We start from the raw sequence: 13,261 nt of genomic DNA on the forward strand, positions 1-13,261 counted from the left end.
GGCAGCTGCAGCCGAGAGGAGGTGGTATGAAGAGGAAGCGCGAGTCGAGGCTGGAAGCCCGTGGTTACTCCCCAAAAAATTTTTTGGGGGGCACATGACTTAGGCGCCTGGGCAGCAGGAGGCTGCCACAGGGAGAAAAGGAGAGAAGGCTATCGGATTACGGGAGCCATTGGCGAGTAGAGGAGGGAAGTTGTTGTGGCACGGCATGAGAGACTGAAGTGTGTTCCCAGTCTGGTCCGGTCCGTTCTTGATCCCCAGTTAAGGCCAGTGGTGGGTGTTCCCGTGCGGTCCGGCCTGTTCCTACTCCACGCACCAGGTCCACGATGTGCGTCGCCAGCCGGCCTGAACTGGCCGTCTGCCCAACGGGCGCCTGAACTGCCCGTCTGCCCAACGCCGTCTGAACTGCCCGTCTGCCCAACGCCCGTCTGAACTGCCCGTCTGCCCAACGACGCCTGAACTGCCCGGCTGCCCAACGCCGTCTGAACTGCCCGTCTGCCCAACGCCCGTCTGAACTGCCCGTCTGCCCAACGCCGTCTGAACTGTCCGTCTGCCAACGCCCGTCTGAACTGCCCGTCTGTACTGAGCCTGCAAAGCCGCCCGTCTGCCATGAGCCTTCAGAGCCGTCCGCCAGACCGGGCCGCTAGAGCTCTCCGCCAGACAGGATCAGCCAGAGCCTTCCGCCAGACAGGATCAGCCAGAGCCTTCCGCCAGACAGGATCAGCCAGAGCCTTCCGCCAGACAGGAGCAGCCAGAGCCTTCCGCCCAGACAGGAGCAGCCAGAGCCTTCCGCCAGACAGGAGCAGCCAGAGCCTTCCGTCGACCGGATCAGCCAGAGCCTTCCGCCAGACAGGATCAGCCAGAGCCTTCCGCCAGCCATGAGCAGCCAGACCCGTCAGCCAGCCGCCGAGCAGCCAGATCCGTCAGCCAGCTATGAGCAGCCAGATCCGTCAGCCAGCCGCGAGCAGCCAGATCCGTCAGCCAGCCGCGAGCAGCCAGATCCGTCAGCCAGCCACGAGCAGCCAGATCCGTCAGCCAGCCGCGAGCAACCAGATCCGTCAGCCAGCCACGAGCAGCCAGACCCGTCAGCCAGCCATGAGCAGCCAGACCCGTCAGCCAGGCGCCATGAGCAGCCAGATCCGTCAGCCAGCCGCGAGCAGCCAGATCCGTCAGCCAGCCATGAGCAGCCAGATCCGTCAGCCAGCCGCGAGCAGCCAGATCCGTCAGCCCGCCAGGATCCGCCAGATCCGTCAGCCAGCCAGGATCCGCCAGAGCCGTCCTGCCAGGATCCGCCAGAGCCGTCCAGCCAGGATCCGCCAGAGCTGTCCAGCCAGGATCCGCCAGAACCGTCTAGCCAGGATCCGCCAGAGCCGTCCAGCCAGGATCCGCCAGAGCCGTCCAGCAAGGATCCGCCAGAGCCGTCCAGCCAGGATCCGCCAGAGCCGTCCAGCCAGGATCCGCCAGAGCCGTCCAGCCAGGATCCGCCAGAGCCGTCCAGCCAGGATCCGCCAGAGCCGTCCAGCCTGGATCCGCCAGAGCCGTCCCGCCGGGATCCGCCAGAGCCGTCCCGCCAGGATCCGGCCCAGGAGCCGTCCCGCCAGGATCCGCCAGAGCCAGCCAGCCAGGATCCCCATCTAGTCAGGTACTGCCCCTTAGTCCGGTACTGCCCCGTAGTCCGGTGCGCCCCCTTAATCCAGTGGGGGTTTAGTTGGGGGGTGGTCATGAGGAAGGGAATACGAAGCGGATAGTGACTAAGGTGGGGTGGGGACCACGACCTGGGCCAGAGCCGCCACCAGGGGACAGACGCCCACCCAGACCCTCCCCGAGACTGTATGCTGGTGCGCCCGGAGGTCGCACCTTTAGGGGGGGGTAATGTGACACTCTGGCTCCACGGACCTTGATATTTGAGCCAGGGTTGTTTAGTTTCATTGTTTGGGTGTATTTCTATGTTGGGGATTTCTGGTTGTGCATTTTCTATGTTTGGTTAATTGTTCTTGGTTAGTCGTATGACTCCCAATCGGAGGTAACGAGTGTCAGCTGTCGGCTCGTTATCTCTGATTGGGAGCCATATTTATACTGTGTGAGTTCACTTTGTGTTGTGGGTTATGGTTTCTTTGTTGCTGTTAGTAGTATTCAGTATAGAACTTCACGGATCGTCATTTGTTGTTTTCTTCGTGGTTGCTTTAAGTTAATAAAGTCATCATGTTCACTCGCAACGCTGCGCATTGGTCTCCTCCTTCAGACGATCGTGACATGCTGGTTAAGTGTGCCTTGAATTCTAAATAAATCACTGACAGTGTCACCAGCAAAGCACCCCCACACCATCACACCTCCTCCTCCATAATTCACCGTGGGAACCACACATGCAGAGATCATTCGTTCACCTACTCTGCATCTTGCTCGTGTTTCTTGGCCCAAGCAAGTCTCTTCTTCTTATTGGTGTCCTTTAGTAGTGGGTTCTTTGCAGCAATTCGACCATGAAGGCCTGATTCACGCAGTCTCCTCTGAACAGTTGAGATGTGTCTGTTATTTGAACTCTGTGAAGCATTTATTTGGGCTGCAATTTCTGAGGCTGGTAACTCTAATGAACTTATCCTCTGCAGCAGAGGTAACTCTTGGTCTTCCTTTCCTGTGGCGCTCCTCATGAGAGCCAGTTTCATCATAGTGATTGATGGTTTTTCAAAGTTCTTGAAATGTTCCTGATTGACTGACCTTCATGTCTTAAAGTCATGATAGACTGTCATTTCTCTTTGCTTATTTGAGTTGTTCTTGCCATAATATGGACTTGGTCTTTTACCAAATAGGGCTATCTTCTGTATACCCCCCTACCTTGTCACAACAAAACTGATTGTGTCACGCCCTGGCTCTGGGGACTATGTTATGTTGAGCCAGGGTGTGTAAGTCTATGTTTGTATATCTATGTTGGCCTGAGTGACTCCCAATCAGAGGCAACGAGTGTCAGCTGGTTGTCTCTGATTGGGAGCCATATTTAACTATCGGTCTTTTCACTTTGTGTTGTGGTTTCTTGTTCTCATTTTGGTTTGTTTATGTAACCAGAGACATCACGTTTTCGTCAGTTATTTTGATCGTGTGATCAGTCTAATAAATACTATGTTCACTTTCAACGCTGCGCCTTGGTCCTCCTCATTAGATGATCGTGACAGAAGAAACCACCAAAACCAGACCAAGCAGCGTGACGAGGAGAAAGGCTGGAATTACGAGAAGTGGAGAGAGAATTGGACGAGAACCATGGAGGCCTGGTCCACGGGGGAGAGACAAGCCCAGAATTTTTTTAGGGGGGGGCTCACGCCGTGGACGACGGGGCAGCAGGAGTACGGGATAGAGTGGTGCAGAGGGTTGGCAGAGAAGGCCGCCAGGTTAAGGGGGCCACTGGTCACAGAGGAGAGGGAAAGTGTGGAGGCACGGCGAGAGGTACTGGGGTGTGTTACCAGTCCGGTCCGGCCCGTTCCTGATCCCTGCGTAGGGCCAGTGGTGTGTGTCCCCAGTACGGTCCGGCCTGTTCCTGTTCCTCGCATCGAGCCTGTGGTGCGTGTCGTCAGCCCCGGCGCGGCCCGTTCCTGCTCCCCGCCCCAAGTCAGTGGTGCGCGTCGTCAGCCCGGTCCGGCCCATTCCTGCTCCCCGCACCAAGTCAGTGGTGCGCGTCGTCAGACCGGTCTGGCCCGTTCTGCTCTCCGCACCAAGTCGGTGGTGCGCGGTCGCCAGCCCAGTCCGGCCCATCCAAGCTCCCCGCCCCAAGTCAGTGGTGCGCGTCGTCAGCCCGGTCCGGCCCATTCCTGCTCCCGCACCAAGTCAGTGGTGCGCGTCGTCAGACCGGTCTGGCCCGTTCCTGCTCTCCGCACCAAGTCGGTGGTGCGCGTCGCCAGCCCAGTCCGGCCCATCCAAGCTCCCCGCACCAAGTCAGTGGTGCGCGCCGTCAGCCACCGGTTCGGCTCATTCCTCCTCCCGCACCAAGTCTGTGGTGCGTTTGCGTCAGCCCTGTCCGGCCCGTTCCTGCTCTCCGCACCAAGTCGGTGGTGGCGCGTCGCCAGCACAGTCCGGCCCATCCAAGCTCCCCGCATCAAGTCTGTGGTGCGCGTCGTCAGCCCGGTCCGGCTCATTCCTGCTCCCCGCACCAAGTCAGGGGTGCGCTTCGTCAGCCCGGTCCGGCCCGTTCCTGCTCCCCGCACCAAGTCAGTGGTGCGCGTCGTCAGCCCGGTCTGGCCCGTTCCTGCTCTCCGCACCAAGTCGGTGGTGCGCGTCGCCAGCCCAGTCCGCCCATCCAAGCTCCCGCACCAAGTCAGTGGTGCGCGTCGTCAGCCCGGTTCGGCTCATTCCTCCTCCCCGCACCAAGTCTGTGGTGCGTTTCGTCAGCCCTGTCCGGCCCGTTCCTGCTCTCCGCACCAAGTCGGTGGTGCGCGTCGCCAGCCCAGTCCGGCCCATCCAAGCTCCCCGCATCAAGTCTGTGGTGCGCGTCGTCAGCCCGGTCCGGCTCATTCCTGCTCCCCGCACCAAGTCAGAGTGCGCTCGTCAGCCCGGTCCGGCCCGTTCCTGCTCCCCGCACCAAGTCAGTGGTGTGCTTCATCAGCCCAGTCCGGCCGGTCCCTGCTCCACGCACCAAGCCAGGGGTGCGCGTCGTCAGTCCAGCACAACCCGTGCCTGGGTCATGTCCGGGCCGGATCCGCCGCCGAGGCGGAGTGCCCACCCGGTCCCTCCCCTGTTGTGGTTGTTTGGCGCGGTCGGAGTCCGCGCCTTTGGGGAGGGTACTGTCACGCCCTGGCTCTGGGGACTATGTTATGTTGAGCCAGGGTGTGTAAGTCTATGTTTGTATATCTATGTTGGCCTGAGTGACTCCCAATCAGAGGCAACGAGTGTCAGCTGGTTGTCTCTGATTGGGAGCCATATTTAACTATCGGTCTTTTCACTTTGTGTTGTGGTTTCTTGTTCTCATTTTGGTTTGTTTATGTAACCAGAGACATCACGTTTTCGTCAGTTATTTTGATCGTGTGATCAGTCTAATAAATACTATGTTCACTTTCAACGCTGCGCCTTGGTCCTCCTCATTAGACGATCGTGACAGATTGGCTCAAACGCATTAAGAAGGAAATAAATTCCACAAATTAACTTTTAACAAGGCACACCTGTCACGTACGTTCAAGGACGGGTCAGACCAAGGCACAGCGTGATATGCGTACATGTTTATTTAACTTATAAACACACGACAAAACAACAAACGAAACGTGAAGTCCAAAGGTTGAACACAGAATATACACAACCAAGAATATACACACCCTGACTCAACATATATGAGTCCCCTGAGTCAGGGCGTGACAACACCTGTTAATTGAAATGCATTCCAGGTGACTACCTCATGAATCTGGTTGAGAGAATGCCAAGAGTGTGCAAAGCTGTCATCAAGGAAAAGGGTGGCTACTTTGAAGAATCTCAAATATAAAATATATTTTGATTTGTTTAACACTTTTTTGGTTACTACATGATTCCATATGTGTTATTTTATAGTTTTGTTGTCTTCACTATTATTCTACAATGAAGAAAATAGTAAAAATAAAGAAAAACCCTTGAATGAGTAGGTGTGTCCAAACTTTTGACTGGTACTGTATATATATATATTTTTACATGTATTTATCCCCTTATTTTAGGCACTAAACTACAGTGTCTCCATATATACACGTCCATAAATGTTTTCAACTGGTACTGGGGAACTTCAGAAGAGTCTTGTGGACATCCTAGAGCAAAACATGTACGTGTTCGTGAGTGTCTCACCTTTCTGCAGATGGGTCATATTAGTATGTAGCCCACACTGTTCGGTCGCTGCACACAGAAGTTGGCAAAAGAGGCTGTACCTACTTTAGACGTGTCCCGTGACGCTTCTGGGAGTCATAGAGCAGAACAGAGAACACCATCGTGTTTGTGGGAGGTTCATCTTTCCATAGAGTGGTCATTATAGTTTGTGGGCCAAACCGTTCGGATGCTACAGACATTTCCGTGAGAAGACTGATTTTCGGGCCCATGCAAAAACATATCTCTAGCTTAAACAGACTGATTTTGATGGAGATTTTTTAATTATGTTAATTCGATTTCCCTGGGGCCGCGGAAATTGTAGGCTAAGGATTAAGGGAGTGATGTTCTCTTTAAGGCGGGTCTATACAGCCCTCATAAAAGGAGTGATGTTCTCTTTAAGGGGAGTCTATACAGCCCTTATAAAAGGAGTGATGTTCTCTTTAAGGGGGGTCTGTACAGCTCTGATAAAAGGAGTGATGTTCTCTTTAAGGGGGGTCTGTACAGCTCTGATAAAAGGAGTGATGTTCTCTTTAAGGGGGGTCTATACCACCCTGATTAAAGGAGTGATGTTCTCTTCAAGGTGGGTCTAATCTCTCGTGGACAGATTCTCGTGGACAGATGAAACGGCAAGAATCTGTCAAGGCCCACGTAGAATTATGTGATTACGAGCAGCAGTAGTTCTTGGTTTTGGGTTTTCGTTGATAATCAGGATTGGGCGAAGGCGGTGCTTAAACTGGTGCGGTGATTTTCAGGCCTGTGTGCGGATGATAAACCGTTTCCACTAGATTCCACAGCCACAGAGTCAAAGTAGGTTGTATTGTAAAAATACATGAAAACTAAAATTAGCTTTTTGGCCATGATAAATTAGCGGAACGTAGGGGTTTGGCTGAACGTTTCAGTTTGCGAGGGAGGAGACGTCGCTTCCTTTCTTTGCACAAAGGTAACCACAATTGTTAACGGCATTCCCCTTAGAAGTAAAACAGGAAATGACAAACTTTCGTGACAGAATTTGACTTCTGGGTAACCGAGATTAAGGGGGGTCTATACAGCCCTGATAAAAGGAGGGGAAGTGAAATAAGGAAGGTGCGATTATTTGTTGTGGGCAGAGGAGAGGAAGATTGCTGAAACATGAAATGAAAAACTAAGGAGACTATGGAGAAACAAGGAAAGAGCAGCCACATTGTAAAAGTAAAGTGTAGAATTTACCACAGAATGCAGGTCTTCAGGTTTTTCATCAGTTTGAGCTCTATCACTTTCATATTACAAAACATATATATTTTTTAGAAGCTTTTAGCTTTTAGCAGACAGCATCTTTACATGGGCTCTCATGGCACTCCATAAGAGTGTGTCCTTCCAATAGTTATAAGCTTTTAGCTAACCTTTACATGTGTTCTCATGGCACTCCATAAGAGTGTGTCCTTCCAATAGGACAGCTTGGTCAAATGAATTGCTTGATTGGTGGACCAATGGGGGATAGGTATACCTGGGCGTCGGCAAGCATGACGTCCTTAATGAGGGGCAGGCCGCGTGACTCCCCGTTCTCCACACGCACATAGTGCACCTGGTAACCACGGATCTGGCCGTGTTGTCGCCCCGGCAACAGGGAGCGCCACATGACCTTGAGCGCCGTGGAGTTGAGCACCTCCACCTCGACCCGCCTAGGAGGAGCTCCGGGAACTGTGGGTAAAAAACAAGATAGCGTCTATGTTAAAACACTGCTGCAGAACAGTACACTCATATTGTATGTATAGGTTATCTATCTGGCACAAGTACCCTCACACAAAAACTACAAGAGCTATTCCCCTGACAGCCAGATAAACTGGCAAACATCAATTGTGACCTGCTCCTCACCCCCACAACACACCATAGGGACAAAACTTTCAAGCACACAAAACTGTACTACACAACAACACCTGCTACCGGCAAGAAAATGACGTCGTCCCTCCCTCACAACCTGACCTCCCAATACGTGTCTAGTCTGTGTCGCCAGTCTCCGGTTGAACCCCTGTCTCTCAGACATAATGGAAAGCCTTTATGTGAGGCCTTGGTGTCCTGCCTTTTACTGTGCACCGCACTGGCCTCCAGAGACAAATGGGCTCCAACACATGGTTAATAAAACTGTGGCCCATTTGCACAGGTGTATTGTGGGAGATGGCGAGCCATCAGTTGGCTGAGTTTCCTCCCATCAGTGTAATGGGCTGTGCTGTAACACAGGGTCAACCGTATGAACGCCTGAGGTGTGGCGCGCTCATAACCACTAGTGGCTGCACACTAGGCTTTTAGACACCATAGAGGAAGAAGGAGATGAGATGGGGCGGCTACATCATAAATTACATGTAGAAGTGGAGGGGAAATGTATTAACAATGATGCTGCAATTTCCCAAGGGTATTGTCTATGTTTATTTAGACGATTATGTCTGGGGGTCCTTGATTTGAACCACTGAGCTAAGTTATTGAAAGTATGAATTCATCCTTTGTTTGGAAAAGCTATTGAATGGGCATCATAATGTTATTTTATGGGTGACTCCTGCTACAACCCTTATCATACGGTAGTAGAGGTATTGCCCATTATCTGAGAAGCAGATTATTGTGTTTCTAAGTCAACATCCCAGTTATTGTATTTGCCTCACAAGAAGTCTACAGACTATCAGTATTGCAGGTGGAACATGCTCAAGTACCATCCTCGTCGGTGCGGCAGAGCAGGGGCTCGCTCTCTGGGCCCGGCCCGATCTCAGTGAAGGCGGCCAGGGTGACGCTGTACTGGGTCCACTTCTCTAGCTTCTGCAGCAGCACCTTCCCGTCACTGGGCAGCACGGCTGGCTCCTCCATGGGCTCCCCGGCACCACCGCCCTCGACGGAGGCTCCCACCACCTGGTAGCGCACTAGGTACCCCGCCAGGGCACCATTCTGGCTCTCCACAGGCGGGGGGCGCCAACTTACCAGCAGGGTAGTGGAGCTGGAGCTGCTGCACTTAACGTCTTGAGGGGGGGCTGAGGGCTCTGGTCAGGTGGGAGGATAGGGAGGAAGGGGGTAGGAGGAGGGACGGTAGGAAGGAAGGAAGGAAGGAAGGAAGGAAGGAAGGAAGGAAGGAAGGAAGGAAGGAAGGAAGGAAGGAAGGAAGGAAGGAAGGAAGGAAGGGGGAAAGGGGTGAAAAACAACAAACAAAAAGATGGCAGAGATAAAGAAAATGATCAAAGGAAAAACCAAAGGAGGACATGAACTGACAAAAAATGTAAACACAAAAGTAAAGGAACCGAAACACTGACTCGTCAGGCAAATGTAAACATAAAAGTAAAGGAACCGAAACACTGACTCGTCAGGCAAATGTAAACATAAAAGGAGTATGGGGACTGGATGACACAGCGTGCGTAATAATGAAGCAAAATGGCCGCCTCTTGTGAGATACTGGGCCAGTTCTTTTGACAGCTGGGACTATGTCACAGACTCACAGAGTTCTATGTCCAGACAGGTGGTCTGTAACACCAAGGGGTCTGTCAGTTATCAGCCCGTGTGATACCAAGGGAGCTAGCTATCTGATGTTTGGCTGTCCAGGCCTGCACTGCACTGCGCTCCACACTATCACTATCGATTTAAGGATGAAACAAAAGAGAGGGGCTCTGGGTTTATTTGTAATTGTATAAAAGCCATTCAACACAGTGGCTGGGTTTTTGGTGTGGAGCGGTCTTCCAAAACATATTAAAAACTACACATCTGTGAACTTCTAAATCAAAATGAAAGCCTGGGCATTCTAATCTGCATGGAGCTCTTACAGCTCGCCGAGTGAGTGATAGAATGTTTCACTTCTCACCCCGCGTCAGGCAGACAACAGGACATAGATGAGACCCATTCTATTCAAGTCAAGAGCCCCATTTTTCTACCAACACGCCTCCGTGTGAATAGAATAATGCAATATTATTCACTGAATCATTGGTGACAAGCCCAGTTCATTATTATGTAATTACTATGTAATTCATCTGTTATTGTGTTGGAATAAGATAAAATGAAAAACATGAGTCCATAGAAAAAGGCATTCCACATTGTGCAAATCAGGGACAAAAAATTGAAATTAAACCCACAGGAACAACAAAATACGGTATGTTTTCATTCCAAAACAAGAGCTTGAGGAAGCAAAACACAAATTGAAACAAGGTACCGGAAAATGAATTCTCTCTGTAACCGAGGTGATACAAAAGGAAGAAAAACATCCAAAATGTCAAATCATAAAAAAACATGAAAAAAACTAGCTATTGAGCAGAAAACTGAAAATAATAACATTACAACTTCAAAACACAAGCACCGTCTGCATTATACGTACCTGGCTTCCTTCAAATACTAACTTTTTAAGACTTTCTTACCAGCAGCACCTACCAACAGAGTGATCTCACCCCGAGGCAGTGAGCTACAACCCTCTCCCTCCATATTAGTGTGTGACAAACACAGACACATCTTATTTAGATGTTGCACATTTTAGTTATTTAGCAGACACTCTTATCCAGAGCGACTTACAGGAGTAATAAGGATTAAGTGCCTTGTTCAAGAGCACATCGGAATATTTTTCACCTAGTCGGCTCGGGGATTCAAACCAATGACCTTTCGGTTACTGGCCCAACGCGGTTAACCGCTAGGCTACCTGCCGCCTTATCAACTGTGCTTTGTAACTGGTCAAATCGGTCTGTTTAGTTAGGTCGTTTTGGGCTCTTTTGGGTTGCTAAGAGGGAGAGAGTTGGCTCTGTGCTGTAGCCAGGACTGGGCCGGAGGGAGGGTCCACAAGACTGAGGAATGGGAGCATTTGGGGAAAAACTACACCCACCTGGTTCTGTGTTTCTGCATTTGACCTTCGGAAAAAGGACACAGTTCCTTTTTACCGTAACCATTTGCTCAGAGAATCCCATTTCATATCGTCCTCACCTGTGTGCCGGTTTTATAAACACTACAAAAGAACACAGACAGTACTGGCAACAAGATGGATGACTTGTGCTGCTGCATTCATTAAGGTTAATGCTGCGGTACTCTCGCTAACAGAGCAGCTGGAGAAGACAGGAGGTCTTTACGATCGGTGGACAGTCTCAGTCAACAAAATATAAAAACAGACTATTCTTTTTGGTGTCCAATGTGCTTTCAGTTTTTTTCTTCTCTCTCCAATAGATTGTATTTTGCAAACACTCAGTGTAATATTACAACAAATATTATGGTTAAACTCAAATATACTAATTGATAAAAAGAAAATATTTTTGGAAGAAAAGAAAAACCGGTATAATCTTTGTAAATTATATCATAAATAGGACTGGTGGAGTTATGTCACACATGCAGCTAAGAATAATATATGGAAATGTCTGCTCTACCCAAAATTACAACCAACTAATTGCAGCATTACCGCAAAAATGAAAGAGACAAGTAAGGAACTTCTCTGATGGCCCTGCATTAAAGACCAACATTGGATAAAGAAAATTGTGATAAATAAAAACGTATACCAGTTTCATTTAAGGACCAAAACATTGACAGCTGTGCCATATAGTTGGGAAGAGGATTTCGATGTACCGATTCCATGGCATATGGTTCATGAACTGATACACAAAACAACGCCGGATTGAAAACGTACAAGTTTTTCAATTTAAATCATTATACAAAAATCTTGCAACCAATAGAATGTAATATATATGGGGGATACAACCATCCCAGCTCTGAAGATTTTGCTGCGAAGATACAGAATCATTAGATCATTTGTTTTGGTACTGTCCATATGTAGCTAGTTTTTGGTCGCAGGTTCAGGAATGGCTGAAGAATTGCAACATTTACCTGGAGCTAACTCTGCAAATAACACTGCTGGGTGATTTGAAAACTCATGGTCAATCGGTCAATAATATAATAATACACTTAGCAAAAATGTTTATCTTTAATTTACAATCTGTAGAAACTATAAGAATAGAAAGGTTCAGAACTTTTGTGAAACATCACAGCACAGTTGAAAAATATATGGCAGCTAGAAATCAAAACTGGATGGTGTTCAGAGATAGATGGGAGGAGTTGAGTGGAGCTGAAGGTTGGGACTAAAAATAACAAGATAACTAATGTAAAACATACGGTGTCCGGAAAATGTGTATAGGTTCAGAACTTTTGTCAAACAGCACAGTTGAAAAAGATATGGCTATTAGAAATCAAAACGGTATTCTCTTCAGAGATATATGTGAGGGGTTGAGGGTAGCTGAAGGATGGGCCTAAAAACAAACAAAAGATAACTAATGTAAAAATATACTGTGTCCGTAAAATGTACATAGTATGTATAAGCTGGAAGTAGAAGCCTAAGTATTGTTATCCATTAGTTTACTCCAATTAGGGGAGGGATGGTAGGGTTAGGGGAAAATAATAAAGGAAAATATATTTAAAATATATTATATACAGTGCATTCGGAAAGTATTCAGACCCTTTGACTTTTTCCACATTTTGTTACGTTACAGCCTTATTCTACAATGGATTTACACACAATATCCCATAACGACAAAGCAAAAACAGGTTTTTAGAAACTTTTGCACATCTATAAAAAATAATAAATGGAAATATCACATTTACATAAGTATTCAGACCCTTCAGTCAGTATTTTGTTGAAGCACCTTTGTCAGCAATTACAGCCTTAAGTCTTCTTGGGTATGACCCTACAAGTTTGGCACACCTGTATTTGGGGAGTTTCTCCCATTCTTCTCTGCAGATCCTCTCAAGCTCTGTCAGGTTGGATGGTGAGCATCGCTGCACAGCTATTTTCAGGTCTCTCCAGTAGATGTTTGATCGGGTTCAAGTCCGGGCTCTGACTGGGCCACGCAAGGACATTCAGAGACTTGTCCCGAAGGCACTCCTGCGTTGCCTTGACTGTGTGCTTAGGGTCGTTGTCCTGTTGGAAGGTGAACCTTCGCCCCAGTCTGAGGTCCTGAGCACTCTGGAGCAGGTTTTCATCAAGGATCTCTCTGTACTTTGCTCCGTTCATCTTTCCCTCGATCCTGACAAGTCTTCCAGTCCCTGCCGCTGAAAGACATCCCCACAGCATGATGCTGCCACCACCATGTTTCATCGTAGGGATGGTGCAAGGTTTCCTCCAGACGTGGCGCTTGGAATTCAGGCCAAAGAGTTCAATCTTGGTTTCATCAGACCAGAGAATCTTGTTTCTCATGGTCTGAGAGTCTTTAGGTGCCTTTTGGCAAACTCCAAGCGGGCTGTCATTTGCCTTTTACTGAGGAGTGGCTTCCGTCTGGCCACTCTACCGTAAAGGCCTGATTGGTGGAGTGCTGCAGAGATGGTTGTCCTTCTGGAAGGTTCTCCAATCTCCACAGAGGAACTCTGGAGCTCTGTCAGAGTGACCATCAGGTTTTTGGTCACCCCCCTGACCAAGGCCCTTCTCCCCCGATTGCTCAGTTTGGCCGGGCGCCAGCTCTAGGAAGAGTCTTGGTGGTTCCAAACTTCTTCCATTTAAGAATGA

The 13,261-nt window shown here is 49.3% G+C and overlaps 1 protein-coding gene across 6 annotated transcripts in view; it reads right to left on the reverse strand.

The window, feature by feature from the left end:
* LOC121576528 (receptor-type tyrosine-protein phosphatase S) overlaps positions 1-13,261 on the reverse strand; it is a 391,473-nt gene that overhangs the window by 92,865 nt on the left and 285,347 nt on the right. For 2 of the 6 annotated variants that reach the window (XM_041889743.2, XM_041889739.2), the window contains 2 exons: positions 8,475-8,795; positions 7,280-7,473 (listed from right to left, as the gene is read on the reverse strand). The exons of the other annotated variants lie outside the window; for them this stretch is intronic. In XM_041889743.2, coding sequence (XP_041745677.2) covers positions 7,280-7,473; positions 8,475-8,795 — 515 coding nt within the window. The remainder of the gene's footprint in view (positions 1-7,279; positions 7,474-8,474; positions 8,796-13,261) is intronic. 6 annotated transcript variants of the gene reach the window in all.

This window comes from Coregonus clupeaformis, chromosome 11 (assembly GCF_020615455.1).
Source record: "Coregonus clupeaformis isolate EN_2021a chromosome 11, ASM2061545v1, whole genome shotgun sequence".
Classification (NCBI taxonomy): domain Eukaryota; kingdom Metazoa; phylum Chordata; class Actinopteri; order Salmoniformes; family Salmonidae; genus Coregonus; species Coregonus clupeaformis.